This window comes from Tachysurus vachellii, chromosome 16, assembly GCF_030014155.1.
Source record: "Tachysurus vachellii isolate PV-2020 chromosome 16, HZAU_Pvac_v1, whole genome shotgun sequence".
Lineage (NCBI taxonomy): Eukaryota > Metazoa > Chordata > Actinopteri > Siluriformes > Bagridae > Tachysurus > Tachysurus vachellii.
The window spans coordinates 18,080,358-18,108,182 of NC_083475.1; the positions used below are offsets into that span (position 1 = coordinate 18,080,358).

Genomic DNA, 27,825 nt, shown 5'->3' on the forward strand with positions numbered 1-27,825 from the left:
ATTAACCATTGAAAAGAAAAATCAAATTCTTAAAGCTCTATTCATATGAGCTTTATATTAACCACCACCATTGAGGAGTGAGACGCGACAAAGAGATTCAATACTGAACATGATCACAACAAACAGGAAATGTTGCCTCTAGGAGAAAAAGGTAAAGGACAATAATTCAAAACCTTAATGCAGACAAAGTTTTGAGTGATGTATACAAACAGGTTTTAGGTAAGCACCTCAAAAAGAAAACATCACAGGCTATGAAGCTGCACCAAGCCTTCAGCAAAGTGTCTGCAACAATCCTTAGTTTCTGTACAGTAGGCATACTGGTTACTGATGAGGAACAGGTGAGAGTGATTAGTAATCAGGTGACCGTGAACATGGACGGATTGCTTGTGAGTCGTTTTTCATGAGAGGGAGTCTGGAGCTCGTCACCTGCCGATTGTAGGAAACATAGTTTGTTTGTTCAAGTACTTTTCTGGAAGTGGGCACAGACATGGACATCTACAAAGATGTCATTAGTTTAAGCTGTTACGAATTTTCCGAGCATATCTCAGAGTTAACCAGTTTCTTGAAAGACACATTAACCAAACCGCACTGCATGACTAAATATTCATAGCATCCAGATGTTTTCCAGAAGGTTTTCCGTTCATCTCTCACTCTAATGTGAGGCTTAGGGAATGAAGTTTAGGGGGGAAAATGGGCAGGTTTTGATTGTCTGTTGCTTTTTATTTGATTTTTATAGACACTCACCTGCCTCTTCATCCAAAGGAAGAATTCATTGCATAAAAGTTTCATAAAACTGTTGTAAAGTTTGTAAAACCTTTACACTATTTGACCAGGTGGCAACAACCTAAATTAAACTCCAGTGAGCAGTGAAATTGCTCACTGGAGGCATGTGGTAGCCTAGTGGTTAAGGTGTTGGGCTAACAATCAGAAGGTTGTGAGTTCGATCCCAAGACAAGGCCCTTAACTCTCAATTGCTCAGCTGTATAAGAAAGTTTAGATAATGTAAGTTGCTCTCTATAAGGGCGTCTGTCAAATGATTTAAATTCAAAGCACAATTTTTTTTAAATTGTAATTTTAAAGGAAATTAAGAAGAATTACTGAAAGGAGTATTGCTAAACTAACTAGCTCAATAATCAGTAAGAAGTTCTCATATGAAAGTGAAATGTAGAATCTTTTATTTATTTATTTGTTTGTTTGTTTGTTTGTTTGTTTGTTTGTTTATTTATTGTTAAACTAAACTCACTAACCAGCTGCAGTGCTTTGTGGTATTTTATCAGTATGCTTGAAATTCTACAGGCAAATTTCCCCATGTATTAAATAGGTTATGATTTTTATATTATTTCCATTTATATTGAGTAGATCAGTATTTTATATATACTTAGCATAATAATATGTAATACTGCCTGTACTTAATACTCCATATTAATAAAAGCAATGGAAATTAAACTGTATCTGTTTGTAATACCCATGAAAATATAAGTAGTTCTTGGTCATGGATCTTGACTTTTGGTTTTTACTCTCAAATGAAAGTTATTTGATTGAGGCAAATATTTAGTTTAAATCGACGTAATCACGTGAGTTAAAGCCAGCAGTCCATCTCTGCACTGTACAGTTAAGCATCATGGCTTAGTTTCGGGTGAGGCGGTACATCTGATGAGGTTCTTGTGCATTCCTACTTTTAAGGGAAAAAAGCGCTTAGTGGTTGAATCTAACACTGAGTTTAGAAATCAGAGCCTGAACCTTTAAATATGCCATTAGATATCCCCTCATGTTGTGAAAATAATATCCTTGTAAATTCTCCCAGCTCAACCACAGAGATTCTGGCAAATGTTGTCTGGTTGTAAATTGGGAATTTGAGCAGGGGTGGAGGTTGTTTGCCATGAGAGCTAGTCTGCTACTTGTCAGGTTAGAATGCTAGACATGCCAATAGCATCCACTGTGATGAGACACTGGGAATGATGCTAAAAAACTGAAAGAGTGCTTCTTCTAACTTTTTTCTCTTTAAACAGGTGCCATTCTTCTCTTTACCCAGGTGCCATTCATCTCTTTCATCTTGTCTATAACTTTAGAACCAAAGTTAGTATACTAACATGGACAACAACAGGAACTAATGTTGTGTTTAAATATTCGTGTTCTCACCGAGGAGATTTTTAGGAGATTCTCCATAAATGACCCAACAGTGTGAAAAGCTGAATTTCCTTATAGTTCTCAAGTTTTTGAATGTGGAAGTTTCCCAGCATGGAAACTTGGTTAAAGGTACATGCTATGTGTTTACTATTCAGTTTTTTCAATTTTAGTATTTTTAACCAACTGGTGTGGGAAAAACTACAGAGTATTTGTTATGTCATGATACCTTTCCATTCATTCTGGGCAAGTGAGCAAGACTCTTTACCCTCCCTGCTTCGGTTGCTCTGTATCATAGCTGCCCCTGCACCCTGACCCCAACCTCCTCAGTTGGGATATTCAAAGAAAGAATTCCACTGTGCTATAATGTATATGTGTTGTTAGTAAAGACTTATTGTCTATGTTCAAGGTAGCTAAGCTGTTAACCTCACACCTAGCAGCAACGTCTTCATAGCTTTAACTGCTTAAATGTCGGATATATTGTATGTTTGCCTCATGAAAAATTCACACACTGTATTGGACTGGAATCCCATTTAAAGTATATTCTCATATCTTGTTCTTGGGATCAGCTCTGGATTTAGTGCAACCCTGACCAGGGCAAAGAGGCTATTGAAGATAAATGAGTGGACGCGTTATTACCACTGAAAGTTTTCATATACCACATCACTAAAGGCAAAATTTCTCACTTTTACATATAATTTCATATATATCTTTTCTTTATGTGTTTTTCTTCTTTGACTTAACAGAGGGTTCTAGCAGGTTGATAACTTTACAGTACTATTTTTATTTATTTGATCTCACTTTTGTTAACATTGCTGAAACCACCGATGAAATTGAACAAGTATCTCACTATTAATATTGCTTCCATATTGTTTTTAAACGTTCAGTAGAAAAGTGACTTCTGCCCGAGGAGCTCAGTAGAATTGACGTGTTTGTTTTTGGCTGTCACTTCTGGAAGTTTGTTCTAAATCAGCTCCCGCTACCAGGGATTTGGCTGTGTGCATCAGTGATTGTGTGTCGGTGCAGGAATGCGAGTGTGTGCGAGAACCTTCAAAACTCTTCTAAGTCTGTGTGGCTCAGATGGCTCCAGGTCTACCTATAAAATGCCCTCTCTTTCCATGTCAGTCCGTCTGTCGCTCTCTCACACCGTCTCCCTGTCCGTCTCTCTGGTGAGGGGAAAAAACTGTTATTAATGCGAGGGCTCACGGCGGCGCCGCTGCTGCTGTACAGACGGTGCTGGAGCAATGCAGGCTGATGATTTATGAGCATGAGACCTGGCATGACTACACACACCTTTAAGCTCATACACCTACTATAACTCTGACAGGCTTTCCGGTAGATATAGGACGTCCCACATAATGCACTCACAGAACAGAGAAGGCTTGGAGGCTTTTAGACATTCAAACAAGCCTGTTTTTTTGTGAGGAAAATGTGCATTTTCTTTTTTTTTGCTTTTAGGATTCAGCGTTGCTTTTATTGTCCTGATTTGGTCAGTCATGATGTATGATGTATCCCCTCCCTCTCGCTCTTTCTCCTCCTCTCTATGTCTCGGTGTCTCACTGTGTCTGACCTGCTCCAAAGGACAGTGCAGGAAGGACAGAGGGAAAAACAAACAGCAGGACAAACATGATTAAGTGCAGGAGCCCGGCGTGTTTATTTGGATTTTGTGGTGTGGCACACACACACACATACACACACACACACACACACACACTGCTGATCAAAAATTTAATTTTAATTTAACGCAGAACTGACGATGCCGAGAAAGCAGACTTTTGTGCATGAATATATGTGTTTATCTTTGTGTCACACTTAATTAGCCCAGTGGTGGCTTAGATATTTAAACTGAACACAGACATAGACACACACACACACACATGAGCTAATACACGTTATACTACACCTAAAACCTTTGATTCGTTTAGTTTTTAAAATAAAACCTGCAACAAAAATGCAGTTTTCCTCATGGGGAACAGCTAACTTCGAAATATTCAGATATTCCTATTCTTGTGGACACAACACACACATACACACACACACACTCTTTCAAACTGTGTCCCCTGCAAACATCCTGCTAGGGCTGTGGAATCCTGGCACCCAGGCCATAGTTCATGGGTGGAAACTATTGGAGGTTGGGCTTGTGAGTGTGTGTGATGAGTAAATGTGTGTTACTTTGAAGAAGAAAGACAGTATGCAGCCTGAGAGGGAGTTTTTTTAAGCTGTTCAGCCTGACGCTGTTCTATAGACGCCTCCTGGCTGCCGTCTGTCATCAGTCAGCTGGAGCTGTTCTGAAATACAAAGGAACAACAAATAGATAATCCTGGGCAAATTTAGGCTTTGACTTTTGGTCAGTTGTTTTATCTTGTCAAAAAGTTTCACTTTTTTAATGTAAGTGTGTGGTAATACTTATAGCTATAACATGGAGTCATTTGTTTATTTTTGGGCATGTTAATATAGGTATTGTGGTCAATGTGTGACAGACGTGTATGTGTGTGTGTGTGTGTGTGTGTGTGTGTGAGAGAGAGAGAAAGTTTTCTGCAGTTGATGCAAAAACTGTTTTGTGAAAGTCTTTATTTGTCACTTTACATTACAGCACCATGAAATTCTTTAGGAATTGGGGTGAGCGCACAGGGTCAGCCATGATACAGCACCCCTGGAGCAGAGAGAGGGTTAAGGGCCTTGATCTAGGGCCCAACAGTGACGGCTTGAACCCAGATCAATAACCCAGAGCCTTAACCACAACGGCCAACACTGCCCAATGAGTCCAATAAGCCCAATAAGTGGAATTATATTGATATGATGTTCAACCCTCGGGCTCCTAAAGCACTTTTGCACACACGGGTAGTCACAGACTTTACTATGCCAGAATGCAAGAAATTAGTTTCAGATTATTTTGGCTTTAAAGATCTCTAAAAATAATATGTGAGCAATTCCAGGAGTGGGCTCGGTATCACAAACAGTCTCACACACTTCATTTAAACGGTTCATTAAAGCAAACTCATCTTTCCCAGTGTCCTTTTTCGCAGTTGAGTGTAGAATTGACTTATCTGATCGGAAACATTTAGCCTGTATTTAAAATTCAATTTCAAATTAAAACTCAAATTTAATTTTTCACATATTCAATCATACACAGTACGACAGGGAGTCATATAAAAATAAACAATAGTAGAGAATAAAAGAATAAAATAAAGAGATACAAATGAGGCACAAGTGGATAGAATATAACAAATAAATAAATATGTCAAAGAACATATCAGAAAATATAATCAGATTATTGTCATACATGATGATGTCTTCCATTACAGACAACCAGGTTAAAGTTACCCGTGCAGAAAATAAACAAAAATAAACAAAGCAGTCGTTGCGAAAGCTTACCTCCCCGGCGCCATCTTTACCCCTTACATTGCTTGACTTCTTTTCGTGTGTGTATTTATCATTATTAGTCTTTACTCTAATATGATTAATGATTTCTTACAAAGGCATGTTGGCTCTGCTGTGTGATGTAAATGAACATCTCTAATCTTCTTTGAGGTTTAAGGAAGACGCGTTAAAATAGAAGAACGGCTAAACTTACAACCACACGCACACATGGAAATGCACAGCGGAGGTGTTGAAGGTAATTGGGCACTGACTGCTTTACCGCTGTCCTACTCTATTTATATAATATGTTCAAATATTAGCACTGAGGTGGGGAACTTAAAGCTTCTGCTTTGGTCACCACTCCTTTGGTTTGGTCTTTTTTGGAATATATTTTAAGGTCTTTTCCACCTGACACTGAGCTACAGTAACAAAATTTTTACATTGCCAAGTGAGCCATACTTTTACCGTGCTGAATTCTGGTACCGTCCTTATCAGGGTCATATGGGTGAAGCTGGAAATAGAGGACATATTTAATTAGTCAAGCACAACCATCCTTAAATTCAGACACAAATAGTGCAGACAAAATTCTTACTAACAAAGATAGATATAAACCTTACTAGCTATATATACATTTTAAAAATTTGTTTTCCTTGATTTCCACACAGAAATATATTTTGCCGATGATTTGTAACTTGATTATACGGTCCACTTAAATTCTGTCATTTTCAAACTAAAGCCTATATACTCTCACTTCATATGTTGTCTACAAAAAATTTGAACTGACATGTTTAGCGGTTTTTTGCTAAGACAAAAGCAAGACTTTTTGTTCGAAAAGTCAAACCTGCAGTACATTTTGCTCAACAGAAAACAGAGATGAGCCAGGTTCAGCGTCGCACACATTTTTGTATCTGCTACATTCATGTTTTTTTTTTAATATCAAAGAAAATAGGAAGGGGTAACTCAGGGGTTAAAATCCCAGGACCACCAAGCTTCCATATGAGCAAGGCCTTTAACCCTAAACTGCTTAAAAAATTTGATGAAATGTTAGGATAAGGGCATCTTCCAAATGCCATACAGTAAATGTAAAATGTTAGACATTAGGTGATTACATAATGGGTACTGTGTTGCTTGATAACTTTGTTCTTTACTAGAGCCGAGGCAGCTGGTTTGTGTCTCAAACCTTGGATGACAAGGCTGACGAGTCTGTGTAAGAGAGACAGAGCGTCTTCTAAAGTCACATTCTCTCTGTAAACATCCAAACCTCTATCCACACACACACACACACACACACACACACACACACACACACACACACACACACACACACACACTTACACCTTCATTTATCCACTTATGTTGACATCACAAAGGGTCAGTGGTCTTAGTTGTGGAAAGTGCAGAGGAAGTCCATATGAATGTCCAATTTGTGGTTTGTGTGTGTATTTGTGTATGTGTGTGAGAGTTTAATATAGCCAGAGAGAGAGAGAGTGAGTGAGTGAGAGAGAGAGAGAGAGAGAGAGAGAGAGAGAGAGAGAGAGAGATTGTGTTTAAAGTAGAGCTTGGGGAGGGTTATTGGAAAGGACATTTCTCGGCTGAAGGACATCAATGGCGGCTGGTGAAAATAGAGTCTCATTGAAATGCATGGCTTAGTACCTATAGCATTGTGTGTGGAGAGAGAGTCTGACAGATTTCAATTAAAATGGCATTTACAAAAGGATGGATGGGAAAAGGGGGCTCTTTTGTGTCTTTGTGTGTGTGTGTGTGTGTGTGTGTGTGTGAGTGTGGTGTATGTGTGTGTGTGTGTGTGTGTCTGTCATAGATTCATGTACCATGTTCAGTTGTTACATAAAGACTGAGCAGTTTGAAGTTTTTTTCCCCACAAAATTTGTAATCCTACAAAAATTCCAAAAGGTTTTTGTCCCACTAACAAATTTATTGTTAATCACATCATGCCTTGGCTCTCAAGCTAAACCTCTAGCATGCTGTAGAGAGTCTGGTGGGTATGATTAATATACGTGGTAACCATCCACCTGCTTTCATAGAAAAAGCTCACTTGACAGATATATCAACTGACCATATTGATCATAACTCTTGACTCTTTCACTGAGTCCAAATGTTTATTTTTTTGATGGAAACAATTCTTTAGCTGTGGCCAGAAAAGTTTACAGAAATAACAGATGCTCTGTAGCACTGTACAGGAGTGTCTGATGCTAAGATTACACAGTGCCTCAGAACAAAATGACAAAATACAAACAAACTAACAAACAAATGTTGTCCGAGTAACAATTTATGTCTGGTTTAGCTAAAAATACTCTTGTAATACTTGTAATACTGAGAATACAATTTTTTCCACTCTCTCCCAATGGATTAGCGTTATGTACACAATAATATACAATGGAATAATACATCATTGGCTGTTTAATAAAGACTTGAACGTATTAAACGTTCAAGAATTGTGTGCCACATTATAGTATTGCGACACTCTTTTTATAGTTTGATTTAATTAGATCTCCTTTGATGGCTCACTTATTTAATTCATCCATTTAATTCTTTAAACCTGCCGTGCTTAAGACTCGTGAAGGCACGAGCCTCTTTGATGACTATGTGGTTAAAGCTGATGTGAGTGTGGCTGTAACAGTTGTATAAATTATTATACACGAGGCTTTGAAAAGTGCTTTCCGTTTCATACTACACTCAGGCTTTTAAAAGCACTGATTTTGAAAGGGGTCTTTTAAGTGGCTAGTTTATGGGTAACCACACAAACACACACACACACACACACACACACACACACTATTTCCTGGTTTATACTTCTACATTGCAGCAATGTTTGTGTATCTTTGTAGCAGAAAAGGGCTTTATGGGTAGTCTTAGCTCTCACAAACTTGCGTATGCACAAAAACCTTAACAGTGTTTATTTCGGTGATGTGCACCAGTGAATTACTTTGTAACAGTCAGAGGTGAAGCTTATAATTTTTCTCAGTAACATGACAACTTATACCTGATAAAAGATCAACCCCTAACAGCTGCTAGAATATAAGTAATAATAGGAACTAATTTTTACAGATGTTCCACAAAATCAAACGTTCCAGTAATCAGATAAAAGTTATGAGGTACCACGTTTTGTTGTAATCCTTGGAAAATTGTTGTTATAAGAGAAATGAAGCGAGGTCCGTGTGGTAAGAGTAACTCTTCTTTGCACTGGGATGCAAGCAGCATAACAACACATCTATAGTGTTTAATTCCTTATGTATTGTTGCAGGTAAGGAATAAATATCCAGAAAAAACAACATAACAGTAAATTATTTGGCATTTTAGTATGTCATGTCCTTATGGCAAACTTTGTCATAACTAGGCAAATAGGTTGAGATAATAAAACATTAGTTAGCGAGATGGCACACAAAATAACTGTAAATGAGCTCTAGTGTGCGCTGTAGCTGCTGCTGGGAGGCGGGGCTTCATTTATATGTACATTAACGTGGATAGGAGGAGGGATTAAGGGAACAAGGAGTAAACAAATCAAATTTACACTGCACTTTTAATTTAGCAGAAAGAAAAATACAATCTCTCTTGACCAGAGAAAATATGGAGACAGATAAAATGAGTTTGATAAAGTTGCTGACTTTCCCTTCCTTGTGCTTCTAATCGAAGCTCCCTACCTTCGTCCTGTCAGCACCCCCGAACCCTCTGACATCTGCAGTCAAAACACACGCCAAGCTTCACCTCACACACATATTAACTTTCCTCTCTCCCTCAGCTTCTTATTCTGTTTCTCTTCCTCTCTCCTTCTCTAAAAGTTCTCTTCATTTTAACTCCGTAGGGAAAAGCACTTGTGTTAACATAAGACAGGCAAAATTGTCGAAACTTTCCTAGTCAATCCATCTTTTGTCGTTCGCTCTGCGGACAGACCGAGCGCCCCCTCAGTGTTTGGTGATTCAGCAGAGCGGAGCGCCGTTCCCTCTCAGTTTATTTGACTTCTCCGCAGTTTAAGCCGAGGGCCCACATGACATTTTAGCCTCACGCTCACTCCTTCAAATAAATTATCCGAGCGAAACAGCGTGCTCCGTTTGGACTCGTGCTACACAATCAGGCGCCAACTCGGGTCACCTGACGAAAGTTCGATTAAATCTTGATCTGTGCTGTAAATCACATAGGATCTGCAGTAGTGAGGCCATCTGGCCTGTATAAATAAAGTGATTATGAAATGATTTGGCAAAGAATGAGGAGTATCTGTAGAGTTCAAGTCTTGTTCTGTCACTCTTCTTATACAGGAATATGTACAGTTGTTTAACATTGTACTTGCACACACAGACACACACACACACATACACACAAATAGGAATGAAGCAAATGCTCTTTGTCTTGCTTTACGGCCCTCTAAAGGATGCTAGCATGATCATTAGGCACATCAAGGCACCCTCACAGCTACCCATATGAAAAGACACGACCCCCTCCAAGCATCTTAAGAGCTTCTGAAGAGTCTGAGCTCTGAGAACAGTGATCCAGTGATGCAGAGCACTGCAGTGATTTGCTTTTATGTGCACTTTCTTGGCTCATTGTCTGTCCATCACAAGAACTTTAGGACACCCATTAGAGATCGACAAGTACCTCCGTCTGTATCTCTGTCTGCCTCAAACCCTTTCACCTCCTCTGTGTAATTCTTTCATCTGGACTTTTTTCTTTTTTAAGGAAAGCAGTAAATGAATTCTGGAAGGAAATGGACCTAGGGTTCGACACTATGTTGTTGAGGTACACCTGCAAGCCAGATTGGGGCTTTAGACTCTGATTGGAAAGAAAGAGAGATGTCATTGTTTCAGTGTTTAAAGTTTTTCTCATCACTCCAGACAAGGATAGGATAATTTCTCAATGCACTTAGCTGTTATTGACTCCATAGAGTATGTTGCTGGACTTACTTTGTTTATATGTTCAGTACAGTTGAGGTTCAAGTGTCTCGTTTAAGGACCCAATGTATGTCGTCTTGTGAATGATCAACATGATAATAATATTGCTATAGTATTTCACAATGCACTTTTCTAAAATATTGGAATTTTCTCTCTCTCTCTCTCTCTCTCTCTCTCTCTCTCTCTCTCTCTCTCTCTCTCTCTCTCTCTATCTATCTATCTCTCTCTCTCTCTCTCTCTCTCTCTCTCTCTCTCTCTCTATGGCATGATATTTTTGACCCTAGTGTGCAGTGTGCTCAAGAGGATGTTAAATTTACATTTACATCATTTGAGAGATGCCTTTATCCAGAGTGACATATAAACTCTCCATCAGTGAATACAACACATTTTTTAAAAAATATAGGTATAATATATCTATAATATCTATTAAGTGCCAAGTTAAAAATTGCAATATTTATTGTTAATCCCCCTATCTTTAACACATTTATAAAGATCACTCCAGCATCCTGGAGGACATTCTTGTGAAGCATGTTTTTTCTGTGGGTTTCCTCTGGGATTCTATGTTTTTTTCACAAAAAATTCTGGTTGTTAAACAGGATGTGCTAAACAGCCCCTATGTGTGAACGAGTGTGTGTATGTATGAACTGGCATCCCGTTTATGTGTGTATTTGCACCTCATGTCCATTGTTCCTGGGATTGACTCAAGACATTCCACAACCCTGTGACCAGGATAAAGTGCTCACTGAAAATGAATGAATGAATGAATGAATGAATGAATGAGTGAAAGGCAAATTTGGAAGTAACTTAGATGTCTAGTATTATTTTTTTTTGTTCTTTTAAACACATATACACACATTAAAACTAACTGTTACTTAAAGTCATGAAAATTACTATAAAACATTTGATTTTATTTCCTCTCTGCGGCTAGTAGTGTAAAATTTCTGTATATATTGTGTGTCTACGTATTTCTTCTAAATTGTTAGAAGTGATTAAAAACATCACATGAATGAAGGTACAGAAAGAAATACCTGGTAACTTCTTGAGAAGAAGCAAATGGAGGGAAAGATGTGATGTCTGTGTTATTCAGGGAGAGGTTTTTATGCTGAAATCCATGGGTCAGTGTTAATGTCAGTGGGCTTCTGGTTGTACAAAGGGTCCTGTGGCAGAAACATTAAGCTAATTTATACCTCTCACATAACACGTCCATCGCCAGGAGGTTGGATGAGGATTGTTTGTAGTGGAGAGTGCACACATCTTTCAGCTGTAAATTAATCCCCCTCTCACATTCTCTCTCTCCCTCTCTCTTTTTCCTACAGATGGGATGAACTGCATGAACAAGGACCATGGCTGTGCTCACATCTGCAGGGAGACTCCTAAAGGTGGTGTGTCATGCGAGTGCAGGCCGGGGTTTGAACTTGCCGAGAACCAGCAGGACTGCAGATGTATGTACTGTGCGGTTTCAGCACCTCAGTGAAATACATCTAACAACATGGCTGAAAATGTTGCTTTCAGTTTTTATTCTCCAACACATAAGCTGGTGCTAATTCAAGATCTGCTCTTTATATGAGGTGAGGTTAGGAATCTTAGATGTCTCTGGTATTAAGTGAGAAAGAGAATTTTGACAGCTGTTCAGTCTTGACCACAAATAGGGTACATAAAACAAACAAACAAACAAACAAATAAATGAATGAATGAATAAATAAATAAATAAAAAATAAATAAATGAATACATAAATTAATAATAATAAGAATAATAATAATAACAACAACAACAACAACAACAACAATAATAATAATAATAATAATAATAAGACACTTCAGACATCTGAAGGACAAATGAATATACATCTGAAGGAAGAAACTATATATGGTATTAGTTCCAGATTTGCACTCCATTAGCTACACCCATTTCCCAATAGTTTTAAATAATATCCTTTAAGATGAATAAAATTCCTAAGAAGCTGTGAGGCATTTCAATAAGCTAGACAGACAGACAGACAGACAGACAGACAGACTGACAGACAGACAGATAGATAGAAAAATTACAAAGGAACAAGTGCAGATAAACATGTAAATATATGTCCAACAAATAAATAAAGCTATGGCAGGAATTATGTGCATAAGATTGTATGTACAACAGTAACCAAGATAATATAGTGTATGTACAGATAATATACATAAATGGAGTTAAACTGGAGTAGGAACTGTACAGTCGGAACTGTACAGTGATTACAAACAGTGAAGAATCAGTATAGTAGAGCTGACACAGCTGCGATATTTTCCATTTATAAGTAAACCAAGGAAAATTTATCCACCTCTATTTTGTATTAGTGAGAGCAATTTGGGATTAACTGGAAAACGATGCTGTATGTGGGAATCTTTTCATCATTTTAATGCAATAGTAAACATTAGATACTCAAAGTACATACTGGCCAGATTGGAGAGATATTTCAGCTTGTTTACATGGGTCACATTGAATTCCAAGGCCATTTCTGCTCCATGCAAAGCTTTAATACAACTACAGCTTCTTCTAGGGCAAGAAATTTAAGATATTAAATTAAATTTCTGCAAGAAGTAAAGTATCAACCTTATTCATTATGTTGTGTTTTTAAAAACTCTGCTAATAAAATGTCTGGGACTAATCAAAAATAACAAATGCTTCCAGAGCAGAAGTAAAACTTTTTTATTTGTTTATTCCTCCAAATCTATCCTTCTTTTCAATAAATTTGGGAATAGAATAGGACAAGGATCAGAAGAATATAGTCTCATGACCACGTGAACTTCCAAATGGGCGATACACTAGACAGCTGTCTGGGGAAAACGAGAGCGAGAGCAAGAGTGAGAGTCGACTTTTTATTAGTTACACTTCCTGTTCCAGACAAGCATCAGAGTGAAATATTGTGAAATGTTTTAATATCCATGATTAAAGAGGAGCTGGGGCATATTTTGATTGTGTGTGTGTGTGTATATGTGTGTGTATTTGTCCTGAACATTTTAGGCAAGTACTTCATATTCACACTTCAAATTCACATATGTTCATTCCTGTACAGTTCATTCGACATATAAAACAAATGAATGTTTGAATATTGAAGGCAGTTTTATGAGCATCTATGTGATTGATGGAAAAGCCTTTTAGACGAGTACATGAGAATTCCCACAAGGACATTTAATCATACATTATGTGCTATTCATAGACATATTTTGGACAGAATTCAACCCAGGTCTCAAGCATTATGTAGCACTTTCTAATTCTTTTTAAATATATCATTTTATTCATAGAGCTTAGTAATAAATTCTAGAGATTGAGTGAGTGAAGGAAAAACGTTTTGGGTTGTGGTGGCATATGCCCACATTTCAAGATCATAGAGATCAAATATAGGTACCTACTGTATATCCCATACAAAACGACAGAGGGGTACAAACATTTGCACTAAATTTCATCTAATTAATCAGGACAAATTATGAGATGTAATGTAGTCTGTGTGTGTGTATGTATATGTATATATGCACTTTATATTTTCACTGTCATTATGCATTGCCAGTGACGTGTAACTACGGAAACGGTGGCTGCCAACACACTTGTGAAGACACGGACACAGGACCGGTGTGCGGCTGCCACCAGAAATACGCCCTGCACTCTGACAGCAAGACCTGCATCGGTGAGTCATGTTCACACACACACACACACACACACACACACACACACACACACACACACACACACACACACACACAGTCACACTCTCTCTCTCACTCTCAAGAACTCAGAAACATGTTGTTTAATTGGCTTTGGTTAAAGGTTTGGTGCTAAATCTGTGTGATAGGATTAAGCTAAACTCTAACTAGTTTGCTAACAAATAATAATCAAAAAAGGTTTCATATTTGGACATCTTTGATAAAGAAATTAAAGAAATCTTTTGGTTAAAAATGTAAATTGTAACTAAGATATTGAACTCCTATTGAAATCTTGTAAAAAGACAGCAAGTTTGCTAACAGTTCTAGATTAAATATTAAGTTTTTACTTGCGCCTACCTGTGAAGTTAGCTTACTATTAGCTCGGTGGCTTGGTTAAGAAATTAAAAAATATAATTAAAATCCCATTTCTGCCTGCTTGTACAAGTGTATGTGAGATAACTAGAGGTTAACTAATTATGTAGTCTAAAAGCTATGTTACTGGCCAGCTAACTTGATTAAGCCAATCATACTGATACAATAGTGATATTGATATAAATTGACGAGAATATATTTATGCTCTGTAAGTAGAGGTTCACTATATATAGCATAACAGATTAGCTAGTTAGCTGGTTGACGAGCTATGTATATACAGTATAAAATCAGCTAATAGTTAAGTACCTTTTCTAATTCTAGTGGAGGATACATGATTTTATGAGAATCTGATGATGTAAATAGAGCATTAAATACCATAATACAACTTATTAAATACCATAATACAACTACATGTGAAACATGTTTTCTAGGTAACTAGCCTTTAATCTGTTGATTAGCTGATCACTTGCATAATATATAAGCATCTCAGTCAATGGCTAGGAATCTTTTTTAATTTTAGTCATTAAGAAATAAATTTAATATGATGTGAGAGTATGATGGTATACATAATGAAATCCAGTTAATTGAGTACTTGCTGCTAAATAGCTAGTTCTTCAGGATTAGCTGTAAACCTTAAACAAGTGATTATTCTGCAAACCTAGTTTTATGATTTTAATTGACATTTTTAAAGGTTTTCATGGCTGAGAAGCGTTGTAACAATGGCAAAACAGCCTCAGAACATTTAAAATGCTAGTATTCAGCTGCTAATGTACTAGCAGTTAGCTTATTTAATTATTTATGCTTTCTCATTATTGAAATAAAAATATACAGTGCTTTATATTTCTGTATTATGTAGCTATAGCTACAGTATAGTATATCAGAAAGGTTTAGAGGAGCAATTGTTATAGCTTTTGCTAAAACTTAGTGAGTGAGCGAGAGAGAGAGAGAGAGAGAGAGAGACATGTGGAAAGAAAGATGAGGGATATTTGGATGAGAGACAGGCGGTGGATTGGGGAAGATGTGCTAGATGAAGGAAACTTCATCACTGAAAGTGAAAAACACATTTATCATCCTCATAATGGCATTAAATGCAGCCAGACATCCAGTGGAGTTCTGCCATATTCACCGAAATGGGAAAACTTTATACACCATGTGGGTATAACCATATTCACCCGTGATGCCTCTAAAAACAGGAGGAAGATGTTTTTTATGCATCTGTCCAATTTTGGAATTGTGCAAAACTAATGGACTGTTTCAGGTAAGTTGATTTTTCACCCTTATTTTTTTAGCTTGTGTCTCCATGCCTTGTTCCATGTTTGGTTTGGATGGCTGAGATTTTTTCTTATTAAAATATTCTCTTCCAGAACATTCTGCACAGAATATCTGCTTTCCTGGTGTAGCATTAGTTGCTCTTATGTCCCTGCTGATTCTTCAGTGAGCTTTCAAAAAATTGCTAAATTTGAGGCCGGATACAGCCCAATAGGGCCGTGCAAAGTCTCTTCCTGAGCCTGTGTGATTTTTTTAATATGTAAAATTGCCCATTTGTCACGGGTCTGGTTGTGTGTGAGTGTCGAATGTTCCAAAGAGGCGGTATGGCTGAGTGAAATAGGGGTTAAACAGTGGTTTTGGAAGTTAAATGGTTAACTTTTGCTGTAACATACTAGAATTCTCTGATGAACACCAAGCCTCAGGGTGTTTTTCGACACTTTGGTGTCTCGGCCTCACAGGAAGGGCCTCATTCAGCCCTGGCATTGTACATATCCCAGACAAATCCACAGTCAGACTAAATTATTATGTGCTAAGTGCCAGTGCTTTAAAGAGGTCCATCTGATGTCACATTTGCTACACTGGAAAAAAAAATTTGAAATTCCTTTTGTAAGGTTTTATGATTTCTTTTTTCTCACTGTTAATGTTTTGTTATATGACTGAACTGTTCCATGATTCTTCTGATTGCCCAACGCTGGACTGAGGCCTCCATGTGGCCGTACACAGCCCAGCGGTGACCGTTGAGCTGTCCCCTGTCCTGATGCCTGCTGTACTACTCATCGCAGTCTTCTTTTTCAGCATCTGTGAAGAGCGACGCAAACGGCCACAGAGACCAGAAGAGGAGTGTAGAGACTGATCCCTCCCATCTCTATCTCAGTCTTTCTCTCTATATTCCTGTCTATATTCCCTGTCTCAACAGACCCTGGCTGTGGTCTGTGTGAGTAGCTGTGCTGTGTGGGTCGAGTCCTTCCCCTGTCTGTAACATTGCTTCTTTAGATTCTCCCTTTTGCTAGTAGTGTTTCCTCACAGGCTCCTTTGCTCCTTCCGTTCCTCCTGCCCTCTCTGGTGAAAGTTCCTGATTGCCTGTCTTGTCTGCAATTTGAAAAGGGTATTAGGGAGAATTTCTGCTGAAAGGCAAATTAAAGACTTGCGAGACATTTCAGAACAGATACCTCAATTGCAGCCTGCATCAAGGTCAGAAAAGTAGCCAATCAACAAACTAGCTCCATCCCTTGCCCGCGCTTTCTTAAAGCACCTAGCCAATGGCCTGTCCTGATCCTCGATCTTTCCATCAAGCATGCCATACTGTAGTTTCCAGCGAAAGAATATTAACATACCTAAATGACACAGAAATGCTCCACTGCACCCAATTTTCCACTTCCTGTGTCCTTGTCATGACTGCATGTCCTCTGTCCTCTCTACTGCCTCATACTGTCCCCTTCCTCTGTCCTTCCCTGTCGTTCTTCCTAATAACGCATTCACCTGCATGAGTATGTGTGCAAATATCCTTTCTCTAGTTTTTTCTTTTTATTTGGTTATGTCTTCTCTTATGTATTGGTACCAACATTATCAGTAACCCCTGATCTCACTACAGTAGTGCCTCTGTTATGTTATAGCAGTAGCAATATTAATTAATTAATTTTATCAGCTGTTTTTAATTTCTGTTATTAAGTGCTTGCTCCCAATCCCTACTTTTTTGGTCGTCCCTTATAATGGGCTGATCGTAGATGAGTCCAGATCTTGGACTCTCTCATAATTTCATGTGGTATTCCCCTTTTCTTTCCTGTGAGTCTGCAAGTGAAGATATATTAAACACACACTGGAGGCTCAACATAATTTCAGATCCCACAGCATTAAACCAGACCATTGTTTTGTTGATTGGTCCATTTCATGAAGTTAATGTCACATGCTGGTGCACCTGCATGCTCATTAACCATCTATACTTTAGTCCCAACCACTTTGCCTAAACAACCCACAGTAGTTGTCCTGCATTGACTTGATTGTCAAAGCCAGTTGTGATGTGTTCCATAGACAAACAGGCAACCAGCGCTGCCCCCAGACTTCATCCACCTCCTTTCCTCCTCTCCTTTCCACCTCCTTTCCACCTCCCTCAACCCTTCCTCCCACTGCAGGTTCCTCTCATGCTCTCCAAATATGAGACGGCATTCTTCTCCCCGTTCTTTTCCATGTCATCTCTCCCTCATCTTCTTCTTACTACATTCTCCATGTAGTGTCTCGCTGTCCTAATTTTTATCCTCTCATCCTGCAATTTGTACCATTCCAACTCTTAATTTTTTTCTCTACTTCTCCTCTCTGTCACTGCGGTAATTGAGTGGCCGTTTGATATGGAAGACTGCAACGGCAGCATCAAATTGTCAATGTCAACAAGAAACCCTTTCATTTTGTTTTCTCCAACCACCACCCCATACCCCCTTCCACCCCAATTTTATTTATCTCTCATGTGTGTGTCCCTCCTTCTCATTTTTCATGACAATTTCCAAAGGCTGATCTCTTTTTATTTTGGGAGAGTTTGACTTGATCTTCTTTAATTTATATATTCATTAATTTCATTAACACTCTAACAGGGTTTATTGGCGCTTTTATTTTATTTCCGCAGCTTTTTGCTTCTTGGCTTTGGTTTGTGCTCAAACACCAAGAGGGTCAGGCAGAGTGAGTCTGGGTGTCTGAGCTGCGGCGACTGGGAGCAGGACTGCCCGTCTGTCTGTTTGTCCTGGCTGGGACAGACTGACATGGGATCACTATAGCCTGCTCTTCAGGAGGCCTGTGAGCCGGATACCCAAGGCTGGCTGGTCTATGGCAGGGCTGTCTGTGCGGGGCGATGGACATTGGGCTTCTAATTAACCTACTGCTCCCTGTTTGTCCTCTGTCACTTGTGTTTTAGAGAAAGATGAGGCTGCAATTGAGAGCTCTGAGTTCAATACCACGTCAGTAGCTGATGTGGACAAGCGGGTGAAACGGCGTCTACTTATGGGTAACTCCTTTCTTCCTCTTTCTATGTGTTGCCATGGCGCTTGTGCTTATTTCCTTTTCTACTCTTTACTTTCTTTCTGTCCTTTGATTTGTTTTGTTCGAGTTGTGCTCCAAACCCCTCCCCATCCACCACCATTCTTGAAAGTTTCTGGTTGTTTCTATGTCCGACAAAGCCTGAGAATAGACCCTCTAAACATGACAAGGTTCCTTCTAAACTTTCCCAAGCCTGCTCCCAACCCTACTTTATTCCCTTGCATTGGAACAGTAATGAAGTTTTTTTTAAACCCCTTTGCTTCTGACAGCTCCTATGCCATTCCTGTTGCACTTTAAGAACTTAACAAAGAACCAGAAATTATTTGTGCTACACATTTGTCTTCACTATTTCTTTTAGTGTTGTATGAAATGCATTTCCTTTGTACACTACATATTTTATTAGTCTTGGGTCTTTACTTTCTTTAGACGTAGTCTTATAACATTTACAAGTTTAGTATTCTTTCACTCAGAGTCATTACTGATTTAATACTCTAAATTTAGAAGATCTTAAAACTGAAGAAGTCTTCTGACCTGCTGTTTTTCAGTCTTATCTTTGACTAAGGCCAGACTGCAGCTACTGTAAAGCTCTTCTGTCTGAGAAGAGATAACAGCGGCAGTCCAAGTTTAAACTAATAACTCTTGGAATGGGATTTCTAAAAACACTAAGGGGTTGTTTTCAGCCATTGAACTCCCAGCTTATTACTCTTAGTACTCCTAGCTTATTAGTAAAGCATATATGTGTGATTGCCTGGGACAACCCTTGACATGTTTCTCTTGACATAGTGTGCAGTTATAGAAAAGAAACTCCCTACATAAACCACATCAATTTGCCAATAATGTCAATTATATATTTATCAACGAAAGTCACTTTGTTACCTCTTACATTTACTATGAAAACAATTTAGTTCCTGTTATCACATTATAGAAATATTTTGTTTTCAGATTGAAAAAGTGTGTTTTAAAAGTAAATTTCTACATAATTTGCTGAAATATAATTTTTCAAAGTATGCCTTTAATCATTTCTGACAAAAATGTAGCCTCAGTGTTTTGCAGTGGGTTTCCTCAGACCACCACACATTTAAAATGAACGGCCATGAATTATTACTAGTAGGAAAACATAATGCATGTAGTTATGAGTGCTAGGTGATCTTCTCTTACCCTAAAATATATTTTTTCTTTGCATTGCGTGCACATTTTGGTGTGTAGGATTCTATGCATGTACTATTAGACACTTAATACTACAACTGCAATGTCCCTGTTCTTTCAGACGATATTGAAAGCGCAATTAAATGATTTAAAGCAGAAAATGTATCTATTAAATAAAGGAAAATATTTAACTTTAATTTAAGAACAGGAACATAGTGTTTTTTCTCAATCACTCTTCTTTTGAATACTTTTCTTTCTCTTATTATTACACAATAATGTTCATCATTTGTTTTCTTCCCCTTTAGCAGACAGATGAACCGATTACCGTCTTTCTTTCCTTTAAGGACACAGACATTGAAATTACCCATATACTGTATATACTCACAATCATATATATACTGTATGTTGCCATTTATTGTCAAAACAGGTATCTTTCACAGGTGCTGAAAACTCTTCTCATACTCCATGACTTTTGGTCTCTTTTCTCTTTCTCTAGTTGTGGCTTTGAATGATTTTTTAAAAATGTTTAAATGCAAAAGAATGTTTAAGACGAATGATGTCCAGATTTTTAACATATTTTATGAATATCCACTAGGAAGAAGGCGCTATGTACTGTTCTCTTCTACATACATAGCTCAAGAGCATACTATAGCAGCTGTAAGACTTGAGAGACATTTCAGAACAGATCAACTATAACAGTTAATAAGACGTTAAATAGGCTTAAAAATAGAGTGTGCTATTGAGAAAACAAAAAAATTGTCACTGCACAGATGTTCCTGTGGTGGAAAATGTAAATTAGCTTTTGCAACAGAACAAGCCTTTTTTTTTAGGGCTGCTGTTGTAGAAAATGATGCAACACCTTCTGACCAATCAGACTCAATAATTCAGAAGTGAAAAAGTGAAGTTCAAATTCAAAGTGCTGTGGTAAAGCTATGATTATGTTTCAATGCCGAAATTATATCATACATCCAAACTGCTCTTAAAGAGCGTACCAAATGAATCTGACGGAGGCATTTCTCAGTTTTGTTGAAAGAGTCTCTTTTATTTATAGCACCACTGTTGAACTTGGCTAATGATGTGTAATACCCATGTCCAAGTTGGAAGGGTTGGATTTACCCACTTTAAATGTAAATTGCTCTCTGCATGTGCCAAACCTCTTCACTTGAACCATATTCACCAAGTTCATCAAGAATGAGAAGTGCTAGCTTACGCTATACTTTCTATACATCATCTTATATTTTTAAACCTTTAAACCTTAGGTCCTTAAATAGTAGTCATTTATGTTGATCTTTGGATAGATGCTAGACTGCCACTCAGTCAATCAAGGGATCATTGAGTGGGTTATTTTGGGATCGTCACTTTTATACTCTCTCATTTTATTACTTGGATATCACGAGTTTCTCACAGACATATGCTGGATGGCAGGATGGTTTGTGTGTGTGTGAAAGTTTTGTGTGTGTATGTGTAGCAATGCTGTACCTCAGGTCTACGTTAGATTTGACACTGTGGGTTCCCGCTTCAGTTTGTGCTGCTGTCACAGCTGCGGCCAGCAGCACCCGGATGCGACCGATCCTGGCAGATTAAACTGGAAACTCAGCGTCAGTGGAAAAGTCTCCTTCTCTGTAGTCATATTAAAGTGCTGACAGAGAGAAAGGGGGGAGGTACTGAGTGCGAAATTATTGTTCATTAAGGTAAATGGTGGGTTTGTTATAGTTTCTTTGGTGTTTGGTGGGGTGATATGGTTGCTCAGGGGGTTGCCTCAGGCTTGTTCAATGGGTGTAAAAATGAACTTAGAGTTAAAATTGTATTATTTTCATTCTGACTATTTATTTACCAGGATTTTGTAGTTGTGTTTAGGTAACAAGGTGTAGGAAATTAAATAGATAAATCAATGATCAAAGGAAGGCTCAAGGTTATTCAAGGTTTTTTCAAGGTAAAGTGTATTTTTATTGTGAGGGGACAGACAGAAATACTAAGTGCTGTAGATTTTGGTTTAATGAATTATATTAATAATATGTATCTAAAATATGCACATAGGTTGTTGTAAAGTATGGTTAGGTCTTTTAATGTTACTTTTCATTACATTTAAAGTTACTTTTTAGTAGGACACAGGAGTTGAATCATGGTATCTCCCAAATCACTTCTAGGACTAATCCTGGTGATTGTGTAAATATTTTCTGAAGCTCATAGTTATAAAAACCCAGATTTCTATCATTCAAGAAGCTCCACATAACATTATAAATGTTCTGTGGGATAAGGGTGTGGACATCCCAGTACAGTACAAACTCTAACAATATACAGCACAGACAGCAAAGACAGAATATGCTATAACAAGTTATGCATGCTATCCAGTTCAACACACCATGTGTAACTAGCCATGGGTGTAACACACCACCGGATGGCTAGCTACCCAAATATTTTAAGGCATACGATATTTGTTCTCCCGTAACTGATTGATTGTGTTTGTGTGTGTGTGTGCGTGTGTGTGTGTATGTGTGTGTGAAGTCAGACCCCTAGGCTATGTACATCCAGCTGTTACAGAATGTGTGCAGTACAATGGCCTGTAGCAAGATCCGCTAATAACAGGGCCACCGGTATAAATCACATCATTTTAGAAAGATTTGAGGCTCTTTCAAACAAAACTATCCTACTACAATCTTCACTTTCCTCCTGCTTCCAAGTTACAAAATTCTAAAAAAAAGTCTCCCAGAATTTGCTTGTGGGTCTCTAAGGTCATCTCCTCATCCACACTTAGCGTGTTCAAATGAGCAAATCAGCATCGTGACTCCAAATAAACGTTTCCTCATGTCCTGCACCTTGACCCTCGTGCCATCTATGCTTTGCTTAGTCTGTGAAGTTATTATGGAACTGCTCTGACACAAATTGCTGGACATTTATGCTTGTATAATTATTCTAGCTCCCTCTGTCCACCTCTCTATTTTTTGCATGATATTTGTGTTACAAAAAAAGGGCTACTGGGATGTTTGAATGAATATATATATGAAAATCCCAGCAGAAGCATCTGAATTTGTAAGAGCATGTGCTGGATTATTTTCTTATTAAATACTAGGAAGCAATCGACTCAGATATATAGAACTGAGCTGATTAGCTATAATCTATTACATGGAATCCTTTGTTTTTTATTAAGGTAGATTTTAATACAAATATTGAAAGTTATTGGCTTGACAAATTGGCTTGACAAATTGGCTTGACGAAGCTTGACTTGTTAAAATATTTAACAGCTATATAACAACACAGTGAAATCTAAAAACATTCATATTCACTATTAATAAAAGTAAAAAAAATTACTTTAAATTTAAAAATAAAAACTTTGAACTCTGGACACATTTTTTTTTACACTTCCTGTCAGAGCTAGAACTGTTATACAATGTTGGAGTTTGAATTTTTCGATATGACCAAATGACGTATCAAATGTACAGTGACAATTTGCATATTTAAAATATTATGCTTGTATAATTGACTAATAAAATAGTTACTACACTCTTAAAACAATAGGGCTCCACAAATGCTCCTTAAGGGTTCTTTGGATGTTTCTAGCTTTAGGGGTCCTACAAGGACTGGAATCAGAAAGAGAAACATTTTTCTTTTACATCAAACCTTTAATTGTTTCTAGAAAAATGACAAAGAATAGTAGCTGATCAGAAATGACTAAATGACCTGAACTATCAGGTCACTAATCTTTGTTTGATTTGACATTTTGCAAACATACTAGATAGTGTATACTATAAGAATAAAAGAGAGGTTATATTATGCTATATTATATTAGTTGTACATAGTTTATACTACAAACCGAAACCTAAAAATAAAAAAAATACCTTAATTCTAAGACTCTCTTTTATAATTCACATCACTGAAGTTATCCAAATTTGCTACCTATACATTAATCAAATGCTCTACAAATTTCTCCAGTTTCTACAACTGTCTACAAATAGAATAATATGGAATTAACATTCTTGCTTCCTCTTTTAACTGTTCATTACATTCTTTTTCCAGCTTAAAATTCACCTTTTGTCCAAAGGTACCTGAGATAAGAAAAAAAACGACTGAATGCCTCATTGTTTGCATTTTGTCACCAACATTTAATTGTTTCATAATATGCTTTAATCACCAATTTAATCTTTTTATTTGTTAATGTTTCTCTTTTTTTCAGAAGTGAATCTTTATTAGGGAATCAGACTATACTGTACTGTGTAGTTTTATTAATTGCTGAAATTCTTTAGATGCTTTGTTTTAGAAGCATCTAAACCTACAAAACAGGTCATGCAAAATTACAGAACAAATCATGCAGTTAGACAAACCATTGTATGTACATTTAAACAGAATGTACACTTTATGCCAGAACTAAAGTCCATCAAATATGTTCAAGCTTGCTTGAAGGTTACATTTCAAAGCACTACACAATGGGCTCTAAAAAATGGGTTCTCCTTGGAACTGTTTCTGAAAGAGAGGCACTCTGTTGTGGGGTTCTTTACACTCCCTCTAAAGGTTCCTCCAGAAGTGCAAACTAAATAAACTTTTGGGATGCTGGAGAAACTATTTTATTCTAAGGGTTGCATTTTAAACTAGATTTGTAAAGTTCGTCATGACAAACTTTGATGTTGGCTTTGACGAGGCAAGTATTCGCAAAGGCCGGGTGCTTTTTGGAGGCGAGTGGACATAAGGGTCAGTGTTACTTTTGGAGGCAAGTGGACAGAAAGATAGGGTGCCAAAACATTTGGAAGCAAGTGGAGACAAGCATGTGATGTCATCCGAATTCTCCTGAGGAAGTTCCCCTCATTGGGCTGAGTGTTTTGATATGTCACATGCCCATGTTGTGCAAAATTATTTATTTTCACGTGGCATCACGTGACGTCATCAGAATACACATGAGGAAGTTCCCCTCATTGTTCTGAGTGTTTTGATATGTCACATGTCCATGCTGTAAAAAGTTTTTTGATTTTGCATATTTTGGGGGTGGGGCTGCGGCACAACCGAAAGGCCAGTTGGTAAACCAATGTAAAAGTTTGTTCAGAGTATCACCCTAAAGGAGCTGGCCGAGTTTGGTGTAGATAGCTCGAAAGCTTGCCGAGTTATAAACCTCCAAAGCTTATAATGGGAGTCTATGGGAAAAAAGGCCAATTTGAGACCCGGTACCGGACGTACTGGTACTCGGATCGCTTAGAAAAGTAATGGCAACAAACTTCAGAACAGGGTCTACAACATCCAAATTTGGTGCATGTGGCTCGAAAGCCCTAGGCCGCATTAAATTTTATACATTTTTGTCTAAGCTTAAATAGGAAAACAGAATGTTGGCTTCTACAAAGCCAACATAATTACCTAGGGAACTGGGGATCTCTGAATACTGCTGAAGGTGGTACAAAGCACAGTGGATACTCTTCATGTACCTGTGCACAGATCGGGATGTGGTATTAACAAAGCCCAGCTAGTATAGGAACACACCAAGGTGAGATACCATCAGACAATTCTGATGGTAACACACCAAGGTGAGATACCATCAGACAATTCTGATTAACGAATTTTATAGTACCACTTTTGCAAGTACAATTACATTTCCTTAGAACCTATTGTATAACAAATACCAACTGAGTCATCAAGAATGAGACTCACCTTGCATGTTACTGAGGACAGGAGTACCAGGACATCATGCCTAAATATATTCACGCACATATTTAAACCTAGTGTCAATTTAGGGCAGCTATTCCACCAACTGGCTCCACAGTTACCATAAACTCCACAAACACAATTGAGCAACTGTGGGTTATTATATAACTGGGGACCAGAAAGCACTGAGGTGGCAATGCTACCCACTGCATCACCACATCCTAAGGATTATCCGTATACAACCCATCTAGAAGAGCTTCAAATTTCAGGTTTATATTGGGAATGGAGTCTATCCAGTGGGGCTATTGACAGATAAACATTTCACTGGGTCTTACTGCAGACTGAGTTTTTTCGGTGATTAACCATAGGAGAACTAAAGTAAGAATTAAGGTCTGTAAAGATTCAGGACAGTGGTTTCTCAGGCTGTCTGTGGACCTTGAACCACAGTAATTGTGTGAGAAAATGTTGAAGAATGTTTCAGATGCAAGTGCATACACTTGCAGTACATCTTTTGCTATGGGTTGAGTTGGCCTAGTACCATGGGACATTAAGTGCATAAGAGAAGGAAATCTTTGTTTCTCCAGCCAATCTTTGCTGAAAATAAATACAATAATGGTATAAATAGGTTTGAATAGTAAACCCACTGTGGTTCTGGCCCAATGTTAACCACCTTAGCTGATGGCAATCTGGTTGTAGATTCCAGTTGGGGAAACCTTGCAGGGAAAACCTATGTCAAGTGTTCTGATGGTAAGGCATCCAAGCATAGATGGCTGGAAAAAAAATTGCACTGGCAAAAGACCCAACAAAACTCAGATGCAGTCACCATTCTCTCAAATATGCCCTCATCTGTTTGCATAGCCAAGACAGGTCAGCAAATTTGAGGGAGATGAAGCACATCAGCAAATGGTAGGCAAGGTCAGAAGAGGCTAACAACCTTGCAACTCCTCAATGTTGTGGATTCCCTTGTGGTGCCAAACCTAAACAGGAAGCATCAGCTGTAACCACCTTTCTTTGGGAAAGAATTGACCTCAGGGGCACACCAGCAAAGGAAAAGCAGCTTTGTTTCCATGGACTCAAGACTGCTATGCACATGATATGTTTGTGTTTCACAGGGTCCAGGTGCAAGTCATGTAGCCATGTCTGAACCCATTAAAGATGGACTCAGAAAACTAAAATGAACCTAAAACTAAGACTATCTTGTGCTAGAGGGTGGCTGAAGCTTGACATGTTACAGGAGAGAGTACATCATGAATTGCTTACTTATGGGTGAGGAAAGGAGACAGTCATCTACAGTACATTAATTGAATGGACACGCTTTGGTGAAACCATCAAAGACAGAGTGCAGAAAGCCTGGAAATCCTGGTATTCCTGGATGGATCTTAAGTAGATGGCAGTATTGATCTTTTTTTTTACATACTGTCACCAGAAATGCATTAGTCTGCTGTAAGTCTGGACTAAATTTAACTGAAAGTGAAAAGAAACGTGCCACCTTTGACCTTATTTTCTCAAAGTATAGCCACAGGAGGAATGTGGCTCCACTCGCAAACAGATTCAGGATAGTTTGCAAGTGAGACACTTCTGACTTTTGTACTTTGGTATTATGACTAAAATATACTTCTCTGTGTCCAAATTTGAAGACATGTTGACTTGTTCACATGTACTTTGCAGACCATGAGTGCCATGTGACACTGCTGAATTGTTTTTGGCTAATTCTGGTTTCCAGTCCCATATTTAACTGAATATAAACTTCCATACCTACCCAGTCAGTGTTTGTTTGACATATAAACTCCAGCATGATGTGAAGCTGAGATATCCCAACATATCCCCACTGCACAAAGCATAAAATGCTTGATCTTGTTGGGATCTCAACCAGTTGATCTCAACCAGTTTGCAGATGAACATTAAATATTGATTGTGTTTAACTGCTTAAACATGTGGCTATTGTTTATACTATTTAATTTATAATACTTAATACTTGATTCTAGGTTAATGCTGAAACTCTGGCCTTGTTACTTTGGCAGAACTAAAAAGGATCATTGTAGAACCCTACAAGAGATGGTTTCCCTTTCACAAAAGTTTTAAATGGAACCCTTGAATGAGTCTAATTTTGGGAAACTAGGGCTATCTGTAGGCTGTCATATCATGTTATGTGACATAATCCTATATCTTGTACTGGTTGGAAATTTGGGTTATTGTTTTGGGTATTTTATGTGTGTCATATCCCATTTCCTGTTTCTTGCCGAATGTATTATAACATATTAAGATAAATCATATTACGCTGCACTTCAATCTTCATACCAGAAGTGTATATTATAGTTTAATGGGAGTAATTTCA

General features: G+C 37.9%; 1 protein-coding gene across 4 annotated transcripts in view; it reads left to right on the plus strand.

Moving 5' to 3' along the window:
• scube1 (signal peptide, CUB domain, EGF-like 1) overlaps positions 1 to 27,825 on the plus strand; it is an 81,684-nt gene that overhangs the window by 32,833 nt on the left and 21,026 nt on the right. For 2 of the 4 annotated variants that reach the window (XM_060889163.1, XM_060889164.1), the window contains exons 5-7: positions 11,702 to 11,827; positions 13,928 to 14,044; positions 18,601 to 18,690. In XM_060889163.1, coding sequence (XP_060745146.1) covers positions 11,702 to 11,827; positions 13,928 to 14,044; positions 18,601 to 18,690 — 333 coding nt within the window. The remainder of the gene's footprint in view (positions 1 to 11,701; positions 11,828 to 13,927; positions 14,045 to 18,600; positions 18,691 to 27,825) is intronic. The other 2 variants (XM_060889165.1, XM_060889166.1) reach the window with 1 other exon arrangement.